This window comes from Argopecten irradians, chromosome 3, assembly GCF_041381155.1.
Source record: "Argopecten irradians isolate NY chromosome 3, Ai_NY, whole genome shotgun sequence".
In the NCBI taxonomy this organism is placed as follows: Eukaryota; Metazoa; Mollusca; class Bivalvia; order Pectinida; family Pectinidae; genus Argopecten; species Argopecten irradians.
In genome coordinates this window covers 62,679,633-62,703,105 of record NC_091136.1, presented here as the reverse complement: position 1 = coordinate 62,703,105, position 23,473 = coordinate 62,679,633, and the positions used below count along the sequence as shown (strand labels likewise).

The window sequence follows — 23,473 nt, the reverse complement described above, 5'->3', positions numbered from 1 at the left end:
AAAGGAAGAGGAGGACCACAGACTTATAATTAGTAATGGTAGATAAAGGAAGAGGAGGACCACAGACTTATAATTAGTAATGGTAGATAAAGGAAGGGGAGGACCACAGACTTATAATTAGTAATGGTAGATAAAGGAAGAGGAGGACCACAGACTTATAATTAGTAATGGTAGATACAGGAAGAGGAGGACCACAGACTTATAATTAGTAATGGTAGATAAAGGAAGAGGAGGACCACAGACTTATAATTAGTAATGGTAGATAAAGGAAGAGGAGGACCACAGACTTATAATTAGTAATGGTAGATAAAGGAAGAGGAGGACCACAGACTTATAATTAGTAATGGTAGATACAGGAAGAGGAGGACCACAGACTTATAATTAGTAATGGTAGATACAGGAAGAGGAGGACCACAGACTTATAATTAGTAATGGTAGATAAAGGAAGAGGAGGACCACAGACTTATAATTAGTAATGGTAGATAAAGGAAGAGGAGACCACAGACTTATAATTAGTAATGGTAGATAAAGAAGTAGACCACAGACTTATAATTAGTAATGGTAGATAAAGGAAGAGGAGGACCACAGACTTATAATTAGTAATGGTAGATAAAGGAAGAGGAGGACCACAGACTTATAATTAGTAATGGTAGATAAAGGAAGAGGAGGACCACAGACTTATAATTAGTAATGGTAGATAAAGGAAGAGGAGGACCACAGACTTATAATTAGTAATGGTAGATAAAGGAAGAGGAGGACCACAGACTTATAATTAGTAATGGTAGATAAAGGAAGAGGAGGACCACAGACTTATAATTAGTAATGGTAGATAAAGGAAGAGGAGGACCACAGACTTATAATTAGTAATGGTAGATAAAGGAAGAGGAGGACCACAGACTTATAATTAGTAATGGTAGATAAAGGAAGAGGAGGACCACAGACTTATAATTAGTAATGGTAGATAAAGGAAGAGGAGGACCACAGACTTATAATTAGTAATGGTAGATAAAGGAAGAGGAGGACCACAGACTTATAATTAGTAATGGTAGATAAAGGAAGAGGAGGACCACAGACTTATAATTAGTAATGGTAGATAAGGAAGAGGAGGACCACAGACTTATAATTAGTAATGGTAGATAAAGGAAGAGGAGGACCACAGACTTATAATTAGTAATGGTAGATAAAGGAAGAGAAGGACCACAGACTTATAATTAGTAATGGTAGATAAAGGAAGAGGAGGACCACAGACTTATAATTAGTAATGGTAGATAAAGGAAGAGGAGGACCACAGACTTATAATTAGTAATGGTAGATAAAGGAAGAGGAGGACCACAGACTTATAATTAGTAATGGTAGATACAGGAAGAGGAGGACCACAGACTTATAATTAGTAAATGGTAGATACAGGAAGAGGAGGACCACAGACTTATAATTAGTAATGGTAGATACAGGAAGTGGAGGACCACAGACTTATAATTAGTAATGGTAGATAAAGTAAGAGGAGGACCACAGACTTATAATTAGTAATGGTAGATAAAGGAAGAGGAGGACCACAGACTTATAATTAGTAATGGTAGATAAAGAAAGAGGAGGACCACAGACTTATAATTAGTAATGGTAGATATACAGGAAGAGGAGGACCACAGACTTATAATTAGTAATGGTAGATAAAGGAAGAGGAGGACCACAGACTTATAATTAGTAATGGTAGATAAAGGAAGAGGAGGACCACAGACTTATAATTAGTAATGGTAGATACAGGAAGAGGAGGACCACAGACTTATAATTAGTAATGGTAGATAAAGGAAGAGGAGGACCACAGACTTATAATTAGTAATGGTAGATAAAGGAAGAGGAGGACCACAGACTTATAATTAGTAATGGTAGATAAAGGAAGAGGAGGACCACAGACTTATAATTAGTAATGGTAGATAAAGAAAGAGGAGGACCACAGACTTATAATTAGTAATGGTAGATAAAGGAAGAGGAGGACCACAGACTTATAATTAGTAATGGTAGATAAAGGAAGAGGAGGACCACAGACTTATAATTAGTAATGGTAGATAAAGGAAGAGGAGGACCACAGACTTATAATTAGTAATGGTAGATAAAGGAAGTGGAAGACCACAGACTTATAATTAGTAATGGTAGATAAAGGAAGAGGAGGACCACAGACTTATAATTAGTAATGGTAGATAAAGGAAGAGGAGGACCACAGACTTATAATTAGTAATGGTAGATAAGGAAGAGGAGGACCACAGACTTATAATTAGTAATGGTAGATAAAGGAAGAGGAGGACCACAGACTTATAATTAGTAATGGTAGATAAAGGAAGAGGAGGACCACAGACTTATAATTAGTAATGGTAGATACAGGAAGAGGAGGACCACAGACTTATAATTAGTAATGGTAGATAAAGTAAGAGGAGGACCACAGACTTATAATTAGTAATGGTAGATAAAGGAAGAGGAGGACCACAGACTTATAATTAGTAATGGTAGATAAAGGAAGAGGAGGACCACAGACTTATAATTAGTAATGGTAGATAAAGGAAGAGGAGGACCACAGACTTATAATTAGTAATGGTAGATAAAGGAAGAGGAGGACCACAGACTTATAATTAGTAATGGTAGATAAAGGAAGAGGAGGACCACAGACTTATAATTAGTAATGGTAGATACAGGAAGAGGAGGACCACAGACTTATAATTAGTAATGGTAGGTAAACAAAGGGAAGGGCCACAGACTTATAATTAGTAATGGTAGATAAAGTAAGAGGAGGACCACAGACTTATAATTAGTAATGGTAGATACAGGAAGAGGAGGACCACAGACTTATAATTAGTAATGGTAGATAAAGGAAGAGGAGGACCACAGACTTATAATTAGTAATGGTAGATAAAGGAAGAGGAGGACCACAGACTTATAATTAGTAATGGTAGATAAAGGAAGAGGAGGACCACAGACTTATAATTAGTAATGGTAGATAAAGGAAGAGGAGGACCACAGACTTATAATTAGTAATGGTAGATACAGGAAGAGGAGGACCACAGACTTATAATTAGTAATGGTAGATAAAGGAAGAGGAGGACCACAGACTTATAATTAGTAATGGTAGATAAAGGAAAGGGAGGACCACAGACTTATAATTAGTAATGGTAGATAAAGGAAGAGGAGGACCACAGACTTATAATTAGTAATGGTAATGGAGGAGGACCACAGACTATAATTAGTAATGGTAGATAAGGAAGGGAGGACCACAGACTTATAATTAGTAATGGTAGATAAAGGAAGAGGAGGACCACAGACTTATAATTAGTAATGGTAGATAAAGGAAGAGGAGGACCACAGACTTATAATTAGTAATGGTAGATAAAGGAAGGAGGCCCGTTGTATGGTAGAAAGGAGGGACCACAGACTTATAATTAGTAATGGTAGATAAAGGAAGAGGAGGACCACAGACTTATAATTAGTAATGGTAGATAAAGGAAGAGGAGGACCACAGACTTATAATTAGTAATGGTAGATACAGGAAGAGGAGGGCCACAGACTTATAATTAGTAATGGTAGATAAAGGAAGAGGAGGGCCACAGACTTATAATTAGTAATGGTAGATAAAGGAAAAGGAGGACCACAGACTTATAATTAGTAATGGTAGATAAAGGAAGAGGAGGGCCACAGACTTATAATTAGTAATGGTAGATACAGGAAGAGGAGGACCACAGACTTATAATTAGTAATGGTAGATAAAGGAAGAGGAGGACCACAGACTTATAATTAGTAATGGTAGATAAAGGAAGAGGAGGACCACAGACTTATAATTAGTAATGGTAGATAAAGGAAGAGGAGGACCACAGACTTATAATTAGTAATGGTAGATACAGGAAGAAGAGGAGGACCACAGACTTATAATTAGTAATGGTAGATACAGGAAGTGGAGGACCACAGACTTATAATTAGTAATGGTAGATAAAGGAAGAGGAGGACCACAGACTTATAATTAGTAATAGTAGATACAGGAAGAGGAGGACCACAGACTTATAATTAGTAATGGTAGATACAGGAAGAGGAGGACCACAGACTTATAATTAGTAATGGTAGATACAGGAAGAGGAGGACCACAGACTTATAATTAGTAATGGTAGATACAGGAAGAGGAGGACCACAGACTTATAATTAGTAATGGTAGATAAAGGAAGAGGAGGACCACAGACTTATAATTAGTAATGGTAGATACAGGAAGAGGAGGACCACAGACTTATAATTAGTAATGGTAGATAAAGGAAGAGGAGGACCACAGACTTATAATTAGTAATGGTAGATAAAGGAAGAGGAGGACCACAGACTTATAATTAGTAATGGTAGATAAAGGAAGAGGAGTGTCACAGACATATAATTAGTAATGGTAGATTAAAGAAGAGAAGGGCCACAGACTTATAATTAGTAATGGTAGATAATGGAAGAGGAGGACCACAGACTTATAATTAGTAATGGTAGATAAAGGAAGAGGAGGACCACAGACTTATAATTAGTAATGGTAGATACAGGAAGAGGAGGACCACAGACTTATAATTAGTAATGGTAGATACAGGAAGAGGAGGACCACAGACTTATAATTAGTAATGGTAGATAAAGGAAGAGGAGGACCACAGACTTATAATTAGTAATGGTAGATAAAGGAAGAGGAGGACCACAGACTTATAATTAGTAATGGTAGATAAAGGAAGTGGAGGACCACAGACTTATAATTAGTAATGGTAGATAAAGGAAGAGGAGGACCACAGACTTATAATTAGTAATGGTAGATACAGGAAGAGGAGGACCACAGACTTATAATTAGTAATGGTAGATAAAGGAAGAGGAGGACCACAGACTTATAATTAGTAATGGTAGATAAAGGAAGAGGAGGACCACAGACTTATAATTAGTAATGGTAGATACAGGAAGAGGAGGACCACAGACTTATAATTAGTAATGGTAGATAAAGGAAGAGGAGGACCACAGACTTATAATTAGTAATGGTAGATAAAGGAAGAGGAGGACCACAGACTTATAATTAGTAATGGTAGATAAAGGAAGAGGAGGACCACAGACTTATAATTAGTAATGGTAGATAAAGTAAGAGGAGGACCACAGACTTATAATTAGTAATGGTAGATAAAGGAAGAGGAGGACCACAGACTTATAATTAGTAATGGTAGATAAAGGTAGTGGAAGGCCACAGACTAATAATTAGTAATGGTAGATAAAGGAAGAGGAGGACCACAGACTTATAATAAGTAATGGTAGATAAAGTAAAAGGAGGACCACAGACTTATAATTAGTAATGGTAGATAAAGGAAGAGGAGGACCACAGACTTATAATTAGTAATGGTAGATAAAGGAAGAGGAGGACCACAGACTTATAATTAGTAATGGTAGATAAAGGAAGAGGAGGACCACAGACTTATAATTAGTAATGGTAGATAAAGGAAGAGGAGGACCACAGACTTATAATTAGTAATGGTAGATAAGGAAGAGGAGGACCACAGACTTATAATTAGTAATGGTAGATAAAGGAAGAGGAGGACCACAGACTTATAATTAGTAATGGTAGATAAAGGAAGAGGAGGACCACAGACTTATAATTAGTAATGGTAGATAAAGGAAGAGGAGGACCACAGACTTATAATTAGTTATGGTAGATAAAGGAAGAGGAGGACCACAGACTTATAATTAGTAATGGTAGATAAAGGAAGAGGAGGACCACAGACTTATAATTAGTAATGGTAGATAAAGGAAGAGGAGGACCACAGACTTATAATTAGTAATGGTAGATACAGGAAGAGGAGGACCACAGACTTATAATTAGTAATGGTAGATAAAGTAAGAGGAGGACCACAGACTTATAATTAGTAATGGTAGATAAAGGAAGAGGAGGACCACAGACTTATAATTAGTAATGGTAGATAAAGGAAGAGGAGGACCACAGACTTATAATTAGTAATGGTAGATAAAGTAAGAGGAGGACCACAGACTTATAATTAGTAATGGTAGATAAGGAGATAATTGAGGAGGACCACAGACTTATAATTAGTAATGTAGATAAAGGAAGAGGAGGACCACAGACTTATAATTAGTAATGGTAGATAAAGGAAGAGGAGGACCACAGACTTATAATTAGTAATGGTAGATAAAGGAAGAGGAGGACCACAGACTTATAATTAGTAATGGTAGATACAGGAAGAGGAGGACCACAGACTTATAATTAGTAATGGTAGATAAAGGAAAAGGAGGACCACAGACTTATAATTAGTAATGGTAGATAAAGGAAGAGGAGGACCACAGACTTATAATTAGTAATGGTAGATAAAGGAAGGGAGGACCACAGACTTATAATTAGTAATGGTAGATAAAGGAAGAGGAGGACCACAGACTTATAATTAGTAATGGTAGATAAAGGAAGAGGAGGACCACAGACTTATAATTAGTAATGGTAGATAAAGGAAGAGGAAGACCACAGACTTATAATTAGTAATGGTAGATAAAGGAAGAGGAGGACCACAGACTTATAATTAGTAATGGTAGATAAAGGAAGAGGAGGACCACAGACTTATAATTAGTAATGGTAGATAAAGGAAAAGGAGGACCACAGACTTATAATTAGTAATGGTAGATAAAGGAAGAGGAGGACCACAGACTTATAATTAGTAATGGTAGATACAGGAAGAGGAGGACCACAGACTTATAATTAGTAATGGTAGATACAGGAAGAGGAGGACCACAGACTTATAATTAGTAATGGTAGATAAAGGAAAAGGAGGACCACAGACTTATAATTAGTAATGGTAGATAAAGGAAGAGGAGGACCACAGACTTATAATTAGTAATGGTAGATAAAGGAAGAGGAGGACCACAGACTTATAATTAGTAATGGTAGATAAAGGAAGAGGAGGACCACAGACTTATAATTAGTAATGGTAGATAAAGGAAGAGGAGGACCACAGACTTATAATTAGTAATGGTAGATAAAGGAAGAGGAGGACCACAGACTTATAATTAGTAATGGTAGATAAAGGAAAAGGAGGACCACAGACTTATAATTAGTAATGGTAGATAAAGGAAGAGGAGGACCACAGACTTATAATTAGTAATGGTAGATACAGGAAGTGGAGGACCACAGACTTATAATTAGTAATGGTAGATACAGGAAGAGGAGGACCACAGACTTATAATTAGTAATGGTAGATAAAGGAAAAGGAGGACCACAGACTTATAATTAGTAATGGTAGATAAAGTAAGAGGAGGGACCACAGACTTATAATTAGTAATGGTAGATAAAGGAAGAGGAGGACCACAGACTTATAATTAGTAATGGTAGATAAAGGAAAAGGAGGACCACAGACTTATAATTAGTAATGGTAGATACAGGAAGAGGAGGACCACAGACTTATAATTAGTAATGGTAGATAAAGGAAGAGGAGGACCACAGACTTATAATTAGTAATGGTAGATAAAGGAAGAGGAGGACCACAGACTTATAATTAGTAATGGTAGATAAAGGAAAGAGGAGGACCACAGACTTATAATTAGTAATGGTAGATAAAGTAAGAGGAGGACCACAGACTTATAATTAGTAATGGTAGATAAAGGAAGTGGAGGACCACAGACTTATAATTAGTAATGGTAGATAAAGTAAGAGGAGGACCACAGACTTATAATTAGTAATGGTAGATAAAGGAAGAGGAGGACCACAGACTTATAATTAGTAATGGTAGATAAAGTAAGAGGAGGACCACAGACTTATAATTAGTAATGGTAGATAAAGGAAGAGGAGGACCACAGACTTATAATTAGTAATGGTAGATAAAGGAAGAGGAGGACCACAGACTTATAATTAGTAATGGTAGATAAAGGAAAGAGGAGGACCACAGACTTATAATTAGTAATGGTAGATAAAGGAAGAGGAGGACCACAGACTTATAATTAGTAATGGTAGATACAGGAAGTGGAGGACCACAGACTTATAATTAGTAATGGTAGATAAAGGAAGAGGAGGACCACAGACTTATAATTAGTAATGGTAGATACAGGAAGAGGAGGACCACAGACTTATAATTAGTAATGGTAGATACAGGAAGTGGAGGACCACAGACTTATAATTAGTAATGGTAGATACAGGAAGAGGAGGACCACAGACTTATAATTAGTAATGGTAGATACAGGAAGAGGAGGACCACAGACTTATAATTAGTAATGGTAGATACAGGAAAGAGGAGGACCACAGACTTATAATTAGTAATGGTAGATAAAGGAAGAGGAGGACCACAGACTTATAATTAGTAATGGTAGATAAAGGAAGAGGAGGGACCACAGACTTATAATTAGTAATGGTAGATAAAGTAAGAGGAGGACCACAGACTTATAATTAGTAATGGTAGATAAAGGAAGAGGAGGACCACAGACTTATAATTAGTAATGGTAGATAAAGGAAGAGGAGGACCACAGACTAATAATTAGTAATGGTAGATAAAGGAAGAGGAGGACCACAGACTTATAATTAGTAATGGTAGATACAGGAAGAGGAGGACCACAGACTTATAATTAGTAATGGTAGATACAGGAAGAGGAGGACCACAGACTTATAATTAGTAATGGTAGATAAAGGAAGAGGAGGACCACAGACTTATAATTAGTAATGGTAGATAAAGGAAGAGGAGGGCCACAGACTTATAATTAGTAATGGTAGATAAAGGAAGTGGAGGACCACAGACTTATAATTAGTAATGGTAGATAAAGGAAGAGGAGGACCACAGACTTATAATTAGTAATGGTAGATAAAGGAAGAGGAGGACCACAGACTTATAATTAGTAATGGTAGATAAAGGAAGAGGAGGACCACAGACTTATAATTAGTAATGGTAGATAAAGGAAAAGGAGGACCACAGACTTATAATTAGTAATGGTAGATACAGGAAGAGGAGGAACCACAGACTTATAATTAGTAATGGTAGATAAGGAAGAGGAGGACCACAGACTTATAATTAGTAATGGTAGATAAAGTAAGAGGAGGACCACAGACTTATAATTAGTAATGGTAGATAAAGGAAGAGGAGGACCACAGACTTATAATTAGTAATGGTAGATACAGGAAGAGGAGGACCACAGACTTATAATTAGTAATGGTAGATAAAGTAAGAGGAGGACCACAGACTTATAATTAGTAATGGTAGATACAGGAAAAGGAGGACCACAGACTTATAATTAGTAATGGTAGATAAAGGAAGAGGAGGACCACAGACTTATAATTAGTAATGGTAGATAAAGGAAGAGGAGGACCACAGACTTATAATTAGTAATGGTAGATAAAGGAAGAGGAGGACCACAGACTTATAATTAGTAATGGTAGATACAGGAAGTGGAGGACCACAGACTTATAATTAGTAATGGTAGATAAAGTAAGAGGAGGACCACAGACTTATAATTAGTAATGGTAGATACAGGAAAAGGAGGACCACAGACTTATAATTAGTAATGGTAGATAGACTTATAATTAGTACCTTTAATGGTAGATACAGGAAGAGGAGGACCACAGACTAATAATTAGTACCTTTAATGGTAGATAAAGGAAGAGGAGGACCAAAGACTTAAAATTAGTAATAGTAGATACAGGAAGAGGAGGGTGATCTTACATATTTCTAGTGAGGGTGATCTTACACATTTCTAGTTGAGGGTGATCTTACACATTTCTTGTTGAGGGTGATCTTACACATTTCTAGTTGAGGGTGATCTTACACATTTCTAGTTGAGGGTGATCTTACACACTTCTAGTTGAGGGTGATCTTACACATTTCTAGTTGAGGGTGATCTTACACACTTCTAGTTGAGGGTGATCTTACACATTTCTAGTCGAGGGTGATCTTACACATTTCTAGTTGAGGTTGATCTTATACACATTTCTAGTTGAGGGTGATCTTACACATTTCTAGTTGAGGGTGATCTTACACATTTCTAGTTGAGGGTGATCTTACACATTTCTAGTTGAGGGTGATCTTACACATTTCTTGTTGAGGGTGATCTTACACATTTCTAGTTGAGGGTGATCTTACACATTTCTAGTCGAGGGTGATCTTACACACTTCTAGTTGAGGGTGATCTTACACATTTCTAGTTGAGGGTGATCTTACACATTTCTAGTTGAGGGTGATCTTACACATTTCTAGTTGAGGGGGATCTTACACATTTCTAGTGGAGTGTGATGTTACACATTCTAGTTGAGGGTGATTTTACAATTTCTAGTAGAGAGATCTTACACATTTCTTGTGGAAGGTGATCTTACAATTCTAATTGAGGGTGATCTTACACATTTCTATTGGAGAGATATTCCACATTTCTAGTGAGGGTAATCTTACACATTTCTAGTGGAGAGATCTTACACATTTCTAGTTGAGGGTCATCATGAGGTTGATCTGACACATTTCTAGTTGAGGGTGATCTTGCACATTAGAGATCATATATGTGATGATTTATAAAAAAATTCCCATGGTAATATAATTGGTGAATTTCGGTGAATCTATTAATCTAGTAAAATTAAAACCTCCGCAAATATTGATAGCTATACAGTACATTAAGGTGGTCTTTGTGTACACACAATATAACATAACAGGTGAGTTTGTAATAAACTTCTTTTATTTCCAAAAATTGCCCTCGTCCCACAGCATTGATGAAAATGTTCTGCATTATTTAAACTTAGAATACATTGCATTGTCTACGTCCTTAATTAATTTACAATATCATTTAATATTAAGCTAAATATATGGCAATCAAATATCTGTGTGACCTTCATCCATCAGTTTTTTGTGGTAAAGACGGTACAGTACAACACAGCCTTTTGCAGATGGGGCCATATTCTGCCAGAAATTATCCTCTGACTTCATTTCTATCACTGTTTCTAATGGCAGTAGACATATATTGGTGGATTCATCTGCTTCTGATTGGCTGCCTTGGTGATATCTGGTCTTGACCTCTTCAGAGTTCAGAGAGCATCTATAATAAAAACAAACTTCATTGACAGCACCAAAGGATTTGCTGGTGATTTCTAATCTATTATATTTATATTTAAAATTGCGACTGAAAAAGGATGATTCGTCTAAGCATTCACAATTTAGGCAAAATTAAACAACATTTATTAGTTTATGATAATCTTATCTTTAAAGTCATGCAAATGTTACTCAATCATACATATTTTATGAAGGGATGGTTACCTGATGACAAACTCTACACTAGGTCTGCCAGCTGCCGTTGTATTTCGGGCAATGCCACAAAGTTCTGGCTCTGACAAACAAGTACTGGGAATGTTCACTTCATCTATTACCTCCCTTTTTATAGAATCAAACATTTCTTCAATTACTTTTACAGAGTCCATTTTTGTCACATCAATGTCTTCAACTGGCAGTTTCCCAACCAACTCCTGCAAATACAATTTAACCTGCTCAAATCATTGCCTGTATATAACAACCACTTTATTATAATGACTTAGATATATATACAGGGTAAGTTTATAAATAGTACTTAATTAATGTACATACATAGACCTAAAAGAAGTCTAAAGATAATGTTTAAAAAAAATCCATAAATATGCTAAATTACCAATGAAATTTTATAACCAATTCTATTATGGTCCTTCATTCCTGTATGAAGCCTTTCAACATTAGAATTTTATAACCAATTCTTTTATGGTCCTTAATTCCTGTATGAAGCCTTTCAACATTAGAATTTTATAACCAATTCTATTATGGTCCTTCATTCCTGTATGAAGCCTTTCAACATTAGAATTTTATAACCAATTCTTTTATGGTCCTTAATTCCTGTATGAAGCCTTTCAACATTAGAATTTTATAACCAATTCTATTATGGTCCTTTATTCCTGTATGAAGCCTTTCGACATTAGAATTTCATGATGACGTTTTGGTGACATTACTCTGGCAATCTGATCTGTTTAATATTGTATTGGTGGCAGATCCTCCTGACACTATGTAATGGTCCTGGTGGATCAGGTACTCCAACAATGTTAGAGGTATAGCACGACAAGGACTTTTGATCATTATGTCGTGTCTAACCTCGTCGGTATTGCCCATCAGAAGTTTCTCAATATCGATGTCTAATATTATTGGATTAGTGGATCAGGTAGTCGGAATCTTTCAAAAGTGATTATCATGCATGGCAGCTTGAGTTAACCCTAATCCTGACACCAGTCTGCGATATTTTGAAAGATAGAAGTATGAAGTCTTCATCATTCATCTGCTTATGTCTTCACGTGTAACGATGCTGGACCATGGCAATCAAAGTTGACCAGCTGGTGGCTACATGTTTCAGCTTTATATAAAGTGTTTAGAGGGCATGTATTTAACTAGCTGCGATGACGTAGCTCTGAACGACAGACGCAAGATTTCTGACAGATGGTCGTCGTCAGAACGGAGTGGAAGCAGGGTATGATCAGAAACATATGTTTCTGGTATGATTATTCATTCTAGATGCATGTCTGGTTGTGTTTTTTTTCACTCTTCTGGTTCAGAGCTAGACTCAATCAGGTTCATTATACTGAGCAATTGGCCAATTACCTGTGGTTCCGCATGTCCTCCTGGAATGTCCCATTGTCCCTTTGCTTCTCCGCAGAGGATACTTCTCTTCAAGAAAATTACATGTTTGTCTGCAGTCTGTACAAAGGCCCCAACTCCCATTGCATCAGACATGAATGCTTGGGAGTCGTTAAAATTTTGTTCTCCTAACTGCAATATTTCTATTGCATTTGGGGCCCAATTAGTACTTATGAAATCTCTATAGCATGTAATTCCGATGTTAAAGGTTATCCGAAAGTCTGAACCATCACCGGAATTTTTTGAAACGGAATGCAAACGGAATTTAGTCCCGTTAAATAACTTGGGGTTTTCACTTCTTCTTTTGTTCCAAATAGATTCTATCTGTGCATCAAATTTGCCAAACGGTTTTCTGTTAAAATCTTGAGAGAGACATGCAATTGTATTGGATTGGTGTATTAGAGACGCACCGGGAACAGTAAACATAACAGATACGTCTGGATCCATGATGCCAACCAAGCGGAAGTAAACAGTCCTGTCTCGCTGTGACGCTGAGCTTACTGAATGTTAAATGCATACTATTGAAGCGCTCTTATGATTAAGACTTTTGAAGACGACCGGAAATTGACTATGACATGCGCGTAGTGCATAGCAACAATCAAACTTCTGTTGATGTAGAGTTGATTTCGAAACGAGTGCACACAGTCTCCAGTTTTTTTGGCAAGATGGAATCAGCAGGGCTTCATCTGGACATTGATTATGTTGGAAGTAGCGGGGTTATTCTTAGTCCAGAACAAAAAGCAGCGTTACAAACATCATTAGTTATTCTGCAAAGTCAAAACAAATTCAACAAAGTTTACCTATGGGGTAAAATTTTGGGTGTAAAGGATGACTATTTCATCGCACAGGGTGTATCCAGGGACGAAATGATTGATAAGAAGACGTTTTACAGGTATGTAGTTCTTGCCCTATAAATTATTATTGCAATTTGTTTCTCTAAGGTTACTGTAATAATTCGATAAAAACATACAGTAAATAACAACAAAGAAATGATGGTCTCATGGGTATTTATGGTCGGATTATCAAATACCAAATTTCACTACTAAAACACTGTTCAAACACGAAACCAAATAGATAATAAAGGACTCCCTTTAAACTAAATAAATTGTTCGTGTATTATTTTACTAAATGGTAATAACTAATAAAATTAAAGTAAAACTTAGGTTCACTTGAAAGATATCTGTGGGAGAGGGTACTGAAAAAGTAAAATCCATCATTCTTTTTCAAAGAAAAGTGATATCATGTAAGGTTAAAAGTTCAATTATGCATAGGGTAAAATGATCGTAAGTCGGACACCCTTTGTGTTCAGAACAGTAGTACGTCGTGATATGAAGACCATTATTAATGTAATGGGTACCGTCCGAGAGAGCATACTTTCTGCATCGTATTTACATTTCGATACCCTCCTTTTTTTCCCTACGATACAATACAGAGCAAATAAAGTACCTAACCTGCAATTCGATCGAGAGTCGGACGCATTTGACTTTGAGTCGGACAGTCCAGATTGCTTTGATATTACGTCGGACAATCGGATTAAGTTAACATTTTATACAATTCTGAATAAAAAATATTAGTCATTGATCATAAAATAAGAAATTTGTTGTTCATATTACTTTCGGTAATTGACATATCGCCAGCTGTCAAGCAAACTGCACATGACTTTGCATTTTGTATTGTGTATGCTACAACATTACGTTTGCTCCGACATCGAATACATACACGTGCATTTGCGGACACGAGATGTGGCTATACTTCCTGGCGATCACTTTACGTAAACTTATCTCTGGGAAATCAATAAATAGGTATAGCTTGTATAACAAATATGAGCCTGACGAAATAGATGCAGACATTGCATGGACTGAAAAACGAAAGAAACTGCGGTCAATTTTACATTGATTTTGTTTCATACAATGCTTGAAATTGGGTTGTTATATGTTTCAACACAACATGTTCCTTGAAAGTATATTCTGTTATTTCTAAGCTTGCAGTGAAAGATTATCAATGTTAGTAAAAGTTTAGAACCTGACGTACTAAACCACGAAAGGGATCTGCAGTCCACATGCGCTATGTATCGATGTTACGCGGTCATCTGAGCAGCCAGAACAATGGCCTTATCATTAAACAACTATTTGCCTAATTTGAGTTTGTGTTTTATCGTGGTTGCATAAGTTGAATAAGGAAAAATGCCTGTCGCTCTAAACCAATTTTGAAATATATAGAACTAGTACATTTTTTTGTAGTTATGCTAGGAGACTTTGTCCTTTGCAAAGTAAAACATTTTCATGAATTGACGATGGCCAATAGCAACTCCGGTGTTCCTAATAAACACATGCAGAACCTGCTCCAATTACTTTTAAAAGAATTGAAAACTATACAACCAAAAGTGATGTGTCCAAATTCCAGGATGACTGGATGGACAATTCCATATTCTCGCGCTAGCCATGGCCATCCCAAATTAAAGTTTCTTGTCTAGCTTGTGTTGCCGATATTTTAGATGAATGTACCATTGCTATATGTCAGAGAAAATTGTCTATTTGATGGACGAGTAAAAATAATCGTGTATTGCGTACTTGATATAACTTCTTTGCTTTACGAAGTACAATTAACAGAATGCCACTAATAAAACAAGAGAAATTTTGGTGTATATATAATATATTTTTAAATAGAAAATTAATTCATTTGGCTGCACACGTTTTCCCACTAAAATGTGCTTTGCCATACATTCTCGTTAAACTTGAAAGGAAACTTTAAAGACTGATTTGAAAATAAAAATAGATATTAAATATTTATAAAAAAAAATAAGGGATGAAAGATTTAAACTTGTATTGTGAAAAAAGGGTTATTACAGCACTTGTTTATGCCTATATATCATATTCATTTGTATAATGATAAAATACACTGTCCAACTTATGATTGTTTTGAACATTTTTGGTGTCCGACTCAAGATCAAATAACGTTTGCGACTTTGAACCAAATTATGAGATAAAATGCTGTTTCTATTGTCAAAGTAAAGATAATTCTGCATTTGTTTTACACAAATCTTACAGTTAAATTCCAGTTTTAAGTTTTATAGCGTAATAATCAAAAGAAATGACTTCTCATTTCAGTTTGAAGTCACAAAACTTTACCCGCTCTCACCGTGAAATGTACCGCTTTTGTTACTATTCGCGATCGGACTTGGCAAAATATGTAAACGAGAAAGTTATCAACGGGAGACAACTCTAGAAAGTCAATACTTCATTTAGCATGTAGACAGCGTTTTTTTGTAACGTGGTAACCGGAATAAGGACGGTAAGACGTGTTAAAAATGTCCGACTCTAGATCGTGTCCGACTTAATATCACTCTACCCTAATAGGTCTTCATTTTTCATTATTTCAGCAAAGATTGTGTCAACTGGGGTTTGCTGCCACCTGCTACAAAAGCGATGCGTGACCAGAGCAAGCTTGCAAAGGGACGTTTCACCGGAGACCCTTCATATGAGTTTGAACACACTGAAACTAAGAAAGTGGGTGAAGGAGATGATGCTCAAGAGGAAGAAGAAACTGTGAGTAATTGTTCTAAATTGATAAACTTAAACCAAAGCTGTAATCGTCCCTGTCAGTGATTTTTTCTTCTTTTGTTTTTTTGTTCAAAGAAATTTGAATTTTATGCATTGTGGTATAAAACACCAGGAATAATAATGTTGCAATCTACAACGTAATATAACCAAAATGTATTGTTGTTTTTCTTTGGCGGATAATTTTGTAATCTGGATTAAGCATTTACATCATCTATTACATTATTGCAGATCTCTATCAAAGAAGAAGACAGACTTTCCTCAGTTATTGCAGACATTGATGAAGATGTTAAAATTGTCCCAAGAGGAGCTTTTGTACAGACACCAACAGGAGAAGTGATATCAAATCGTAGTTTTGAAGGTATTTATGATGAGTAGACTTACTGTCGTGTCGGTCTAACCGTTGACGATGACAGTGATGTACTCGCCGCGCAACTTGCACAATACTATTGCATACTGGGTTACAATATAATGCTAAACGCGAGTTGATTGGTTGGTGGGCGTGGCTTATATGGTGTGATATGTGTGACCCACGTGTAATAGATCTATCCTGAACTCATCAGGTATTACCGTACTCATAAGAACTAGATCTATCCTGAACTCATCGGGTATGACCGAATTAATAAGAACTGCAGGATGTGTCCATACTTTCTATTACCCGCAGTTTTTACAACAGACGTTTCTTCAAAGAAAGCTCTGGCATTAAATGCGATAATGCGGATTTCATGAGCTGCTGTCCGTGTTTCAGCCGGGATAGACTGGATAACTTTTTGCGTCATCGCTAGCATAATTCACGGTAAAGAATGTGCGTCACAAAAGTTAGCTAGGCTACTTCGAGAACAACGTAATGGCTGCCGTGAGGCCCGCCTCGCGGTAAGTTTACCTCTGTTTGTTTCTGTATCAATCAACTTCTTAAATATCAAAGTACTTTTAATTCACTACGGATTTATTGGCTGTTAATGGATTTCTTACATAACGTGCCGTTTTCAAACATTCAAGGACAAACATCGTACGCTCGTAGATATATCTAACGCTGTTATCGTTAAGCCTTACGTGGAAATGCAGCAAATTGCCTCTAAATTCTCAAATGGCTGATGGAACCGTTTGCAGCGTACGAACATTCCTCTCCAATAAACGGGTCATTATTTTATTTCTGTTTATTCTATAAATTTAAGACTTCGTTGGTGATTTTGCTTGCGTTTTTTATCAGTCGCAGCTATATTGCCATTCAAACTCTAGAACATTGTCAGATATACTCCGCACACTCGTTCTATCGCCTGACGTCGGGTAGCTATAGGCTATCTAAACTCCGCCCCTCCAGACAATTGACAGAACCACTCGACCAGTTGATAATACTGTCGCTCAACATAGCGAGGTATTACATCATTTATTTTGTCAACGGTTAGACCGACACGACAGTAATACCAATGAACTACTCATAATTACTGATCAATTTATAAACTGAGATCTGGGCCCAGCACCATAAACTTTCTCACACAATTTTTTACTCAAGTATATGATTTTACATAGTGACTTGAGTAAAACATCTGTCTGAGAAAGTTTTATGGTGCCGTGCCCTGTTTGCATATTTTTGAGATTTTTTAACAAAAAAAATCATTCGTAGAAAATGATCATAAAATAATAAGTCATTGGGTACCACACCACTAATTTGGGTTATATCCCAGTCACTCGTCAAGAATGTGTATATGCCCTATTTTTTCTATGGAGATAAAACATAGTATCTAGCTTGGTGTTTTGTGTAGTGTACTAACAGAGTTTTTTTATTTTTGCTACACAGGTCTGATTGTATCTGAAGCTGCCAAGCTTTGTTCATACATGCACTTCAGGGAACCCAAACTCCTCCCAGAAAAGTCCCTCCTACAGAAAGCCAATATGGACAAATCTATTGACTTCATGGATCACTTGGAAGAAGACATACCAAAAGGTACTATCAATATTTTATTCTTAAACATCAATTGTTGTGAACACAGATAATGAAGAGCATTTAAAAGATGCAAAAATTTATGTTGTAATACAACCTTTTAACCATACACTATGTATTGTAGATTTTTACAGCCAAACAGCATTTTATGTGAATTTGTGAATGCTTGGCATGATTTTGTGTATATCACATACTATAAGAAACATATACATAGAGATTGGAAACTCCTTCTTTGTTTTTGTTGACAGGCAGTGGTTCCTCCGGTTTTTAAGCATTTTCCCTTGGCTAACTACTTTTAAGTGTATTCTTTTAAACATGATATTTTTGCATCAACACAAAGTTTAAACAAATCAAGGTTTATTGTGACCAGTTTTCCCCGATTGATGTTATTTGATATGATTTTTGAAAGCATGAAAATCAGCAATTTTACCTTTTCTTTTTTTTTTAAATCAGATGTCAAAATAGGAAGTGCATTTTGTTTTATTTATACTGTATATAAGTTAAAATATTATTTTTTTCTATCCAAAATCCTACTCAAACCATCTGAAAATTACCAATATTTCATAACATATTAAAGAAAATTACTAATATTTCATAACATATTAAAGTTATTCTGCTGCATTTAACTATTTTAGAATTTATCTAAAAACCTGTAAGCACATACAGTGGTACGTCTGCCAAATGTAAAAATGGCGGAGTTGCCAATCTCTATGTATATATGTTTCTGATACTATTATCAATTAAAAAAAAACATTCAAATTTTGTAAGTACAATGTGTATCATATGCACTGTTATATGAAAATATTTAAATTTGATTTTGTGTTGACAGGAGCGTGGAGTTTACAGTTTGAGCGAGGCAGTGGATTAGTGACTCTGCGCAGTCTGCTATGGCAAGGCTATGTGTTCTACCATATTCCAGGCTGTAGAAAGTATGGCTCTATCTACGTTGGAACAGGAGAGAAAAACCTTGATCTGCCATTCATGTTGTAACTCTTATCTAAAAACAAAGAAAACTCTTGAAAAAACATCTAAAATGGAACTCGAAATCTTGACAACTACATCATAGAGCCATTTTTTGCATTAGAGACAGTGAAATATTTGTACTAAGGTTTAGTGTGTCCTCTGAACAAGTTAGCCATGAATGACATCAGAAACTCACTCAATTCTAATAAAGTTCATAAATAAGAGGATTTCAGTTGGAAAATATTATGAAAAAAAATAAATAATGAGCAAACTGTGAAGAATGCTCCCTCATTATAATTTCCAAATGTCAATGAAGTACATTCAGTGTCATTACCATAGAAACATGTTTATAATGAGACGTTTTTTGTTCATATTTTACTTTTGTCTGTCATATACATGTATTGCATAAATGTGAATAAAAATCATTAATTTGTAAAATAAACTGTATATTGAACACTATTTCTGAGTGATGTATGCTTTTAGTTTAAACAATATTTATTCAATTATAAGGTAATACATGTAGAATACAATCTGATAATGTATATTAGGATTTGGTAACTAGCTTTAAGCTAATGTAAAACCATCCCCTTATTAGTGGTAGGCGTATATCTTATAAAGTAGAGTGGTCAAACAAGAAGGGGGAAGGCTATAGTTAAAGATCCAGTTTTCCATAATAATTTACAATTGTGTGCAGCAATATCATACACTATGTCATGTATATGGTATGGTTATAGACAAGAGAAGACCTTGAGTCACATGAGTCACATGTACTGGATGTGTAAAGGTAAAGGTGCAATAGGAAAATTGTATTTGACTTTATAATACACAAATTACAATAAGTTTGTAATTGTCATCATTACAATCACACATATACAACAAGAGATCCCAGAGGGATCTTGGCGCCCACCAAAGAATAATCTATGTCTGACAATGGAAAGAGTGATCTTTACCCTGCTATTAAAACTATTTCAAACATACTACATATAAAATTTGAGATACATATAAAATTTAAGACAGATCGTTTCAGTACTTTCTCACTCTGAGAAACAGTGGTAACAAACTTCAACGATGAAATCCAAGATGGCGCCTGGTTGGCCGTCTTGGTGACCAATTAATCCCAAAGTGTAATACGGACAACTAGGACACAGGGATCTGAGAATTAGTTACAGATTATATAATCATGGACCCACCAGAGAGCCCTAAGAACATTTTTAGAAGTTTAAGAGGTCTAGATTAAAAAACGATAAAAATCATACTCAACATGGTACTATATAGTACAATTTAGGGCACTCTGCAGGCGCGGATCCAAGGGGGGGCGGACCCGGCGTACGCACCCCCTAAAATAGGAGAGAGAGAAAAAAGAAAAGGGAAAAAGAAAGAGGGGAGGGAAGGAAAAGAAGGAAGAAAGAAAAAATAGAGGGAGAAAGGAAAAGGGGAAAAATAAGGAATTAGATAAAGAGTGAGAATTACACAGAAAGCTCCATTTCCTACCTTTACCGTTTGATGTTATCATTTTAAAATCTAAATGTATTCGACTTTGTGGTACATACATGCATGAACATAAGATTTTATCTCCATCGCTTAAAAGGTACAATGTAAATCCCTTCAAGTATTTACTTTTTCCTAAAAAAACCCGATAAAATCCCAATATATTAGATAATTTATTGTCATTAATATTCAATATTGACAGGTTATATCTCGATATCCTTAGCAAATAAAAGAAAAGGGGGAGGGGGTGGGTATAAGGAATTGTAGCTGGCCATGAGTCTTCGCTGGTTGACTATATGCCATGCCCTTCGTTCTCCAGGTTGTAAATGACATATTACACATTTTTGATTCAGCATTAAAGTCCTGTATTAAATCCGACTATCAATTCACAAATGTGTGCGTACTTTCAAAACGCCAGTTACAAGATCACTACTGACGTCGAATGCTTCTAGAAGCTTTTTATTTGTCCTAAGAAAATGTGTGTAAAGAAAAAAGTGGAAAATCATACCAAATGGAGAACCAATGGGTCTGGGTGCACACCATGGCCAGATGCCTTCCTTTTTTGTTTCAACAAAAACATATCTTACCGATAATGTTATAAGTTGGGACAAAAGATGTTAAAAAATTAATGCACATGACAAAAGGCTCCCTATTAGAAAACAGGATGATAGTAATAATACCAGGCAGCGTCTGGCCATAGACAGACCACTAGCCTACTTTTCTGTCATTGTCCAATACACGAATTATGAAGATTGTGTATGTTAGTGGCCGCGGTGGCCGAGTGGTTAAGATGTCCCGACATATTACCACAAGCCCTCCACCTCTGGGATGCGGGTTCGAATCCCATGTGGGGCAGTTGCCAGGTACTGACCGCTGGTCGGTGGTTTTTCTCCGGGTACTCCGGCTTTCCTCCACCAACAAACCTGGCACGTCCTTACATGACCCTGGCTGTTAATAGGACGTAAAAATAAACAAACCAAACCAAGTGTATGTTAGTGAAAATAAATTATCTAATCTGACAGATAATGTATAAAAGTAAAAGCTTATATCGTTAAAAAAGTTCACATACATTTTTATTAGTCCTATAAAAACCTTCAATAGGCGACCCCTAGCTGCAATATTGTAGCTCAAAAGTATTTTAGACTGAAAATGGTGTCTTCTTTAAAGCTACAATTGTTCCTTATTACTGCAAATGGAGCAAAGTGATGATTATGTAAACCATTATAAAACGTTTGTTTTACATTTTATCGTACTTGTTTGATATAGCTTACCTACTAGGCAATAAAAACGAACCACATAAAATATAAAATTCTCATCGAGGCATTATTTGTTTACATTATACATAAGGTCTTTCAGAAGGGAATTTATACGGCAAGTTCACAAAATGTGATTTTGACGTTTTGTGAGCGGTACAGTAGATAGTAAGCATGGTATTTATGTTTGTTTTGGACAAAAATAACATGCAAATGCATAGTAGGCCGGGTACGTATATTCGTTCTAGGCGGCCCCCAGACCCCCATCCTTTTCTTTGCTTCGTGCCTCTATAAATATTTAGATTTTTGGCAGTGCAATTCTGTAACTTTACTCAAAATGTGACATTAGACGTCAAAAATAATAAACGAACATTTTTACATGACTTCAATTATTTTTTGGAAAAAGTGTACATGAAGTCCTCAGAAAGCAGGATTTATTAGCATTTATTCGAGGGCTTCTGGGGGCCTAGGCGGCCCCCAGACCCCCACCCTTCTTCGCTTTATGTCCATATAAATATTAAGATTTTGATATTGCAATTCTGTAAGTAAAAAATTAAATCAAAACTTCAAATAAAAGATATGACACTTGACACGAAAACCATAAATAAACATCATTAAATGGCTTCAATTATTTTCTGGAAAATGTGTTCATGAAATCCTCAGAATGCAGGATTTTGACCATTTATTCTAGAGCTTCTGGGGGCCTAGGCGGTCCCCAGACCCCTCGCCTGATTTGCTTGGTCACACGCCCCCTCTAACCTCAAAACCTGAATCTGCCCCTGCTCTGGTGGGTCCATGATTATATAATCTGTAGCTAATTCTCAGATCCCTGTGAACTAGGACCCTTGGAGAGCCCTTCAATACTTTCTCAGAAATAGCGGCAAAATCCAAGATGGCGGCCGATAGGCCGATAAGTCTCAAAATGCGTTATGCACAACTAGGGCCCTAGGGGAACCTACATATGAAATTTGAGAAAAATCTCTTCAGTACTTTCTGAGAAATAGCGGTAACAAATTTTAACTATCAAAATCCAAAAAGGCGGCTGGTCGGCCATCTTGTTGACCGATAAGTCTCAGAATGCAATATGCACAACTAGGGCCCTATGAGAACCTACATATGAAATTTGAAAAAGATCCCTTTAGTGCTTTCTGAGAAATAGCGGTATCAAGAATTGTTAATGGACGGACGGACGGACGGACCACAGACAAAGTAGCCCACCATCTGATGATGATGGGCTAAAAATAAAATAAACTTATGATCTTTCTAGTGTACAGTTAAGTAATATAGATTATTCCCTGCTTGGAATTACTATAGGCACATGTATTATCTTTATAGCAAACAAATTACATTTAGTTTATGTAAAGTAAATTCGTAGCAATGTAATCATTCATATGCAAAAATAAAATAGAAATATGACATGTAAGATCATTAAAAAGTACAAGTATTGACCAAGGTAGATTATTATATACATAGATTTTAATGTGTCATACGTTCATGCATTTAACTTCATAGTAAATAAATTAGTTGCAATCACATGTGCATAAATAAAATGTAATTCTGACATGTAGGTCTTAATTAATACAGGTATTGACATGGTACATCAATACATGCTTGGTATAGTTTACTTGGTTACAT

At 36.0% G+C, this 23,473-nt stretch overlaps 2 protein-coding genes across 2 annotated transcripts; one reads left to right on the top strand and one right to left on the bottom strand.

Moving 5' to 3' along the window:
* Positions 1–10,650: 10,650 nt before the first annotated feature.
* Positions 10,651–13,121, bottom strand: LOC138319327 (uridine diphosphate glucose pyrophosphatase NUDT22-like). The gene is made up of 3 exons (XM_069262403.1): positions 12,600–13,121; positions 11,244–11,449; positions 10,651–11,025 (listed from the first exon to the last, which is right to left on the bottom strand). Exons 1-3 carry the CDS (start codon positions 13,080–13,082, stop codon positions 10,803–10,805), a joined length of 912 nt encoding a protein of 303 aa, XP_069118504.1. The 5' UTR covers positions 13,083–13,121; the 3' UTR covers positions 10,651–10,802.
* A 96-nt stretch (positions 13,122–13,217) lies between these two features.
* LOC138319326 (radial spoke head protein 9 homolog) lies at positions 13,218–19,551 on the top strand. Its single transcript, XM_069262402.1, has 5 exons — positions 13,218–13,527; positions 16,015–16,180; positions 16,424–16,553; positions 17,991–18,137; positions 18,964–19,551. Exons 1-5 carry the CDS (start codon positions 13,301–13,303, stop codon positions 19,122–19,124), a joined length of 831 nt encoding a protein of 276 aa, XP_069118503.1. The 5' UTR covers positions 13,218–13,300; the 3' UTR covers positions 19,125–19,551.
* Positions 19,552–23,473: the final 3,922 nt, after the last annotated feature.

What these genes read in the sequence shown, in the direction of transcription:
- LOC138319327 (XM_069262403.1), bottom strand. Translation starts at nt 13,082, where the DNA reads ATGGATCCAGACGTATCTGTTATGTTTACTGTTCCCGGTGCGTCTCTA. An exon ending in GAGGACATGCGGAACCACAG is followed by an intron (nt 11,450 to 12,599) that starts GTAATTGGCCAA and finishes TTGTATTTGCAG; the next exon opens with GAGTTGGTTGGGAAACTGCC. An exon ending in AGTGTAGAGTTTGTCATCAG is followed by an intron (nt 11,026 to 11,243) that starts GTAACCATCCCT and finishes TTTTTATTATAG; the next exon opens with ATGCTCTCTGAACTCTGAAG.
- LOC138319326 (XM_069262402.1), top strand. Translation starts at nt 13,301, where the DNA reads ATGGAATCAGCAGGGCTTCATCTGGACATTGATTATGTTGGAAGTAGC. An exon ending in GATAAGAAGACGTTTTACAG is followed by an intron (nt 13,528 to 16,014) that starts GTATGTAGTTCT and finishes TCATTATTTCAG; the next exon opens with CAAAGATTGTGTCAACTGGG. An exon ending in GGAAGAAGACATACCAAAAG is followed by an intron (nt 18,138 to 18,963) that starts GTACTATCAATA and finishes TTGTGTTGACAG; the next exon opens with GAGCGTGGAGTTTACAGTTT.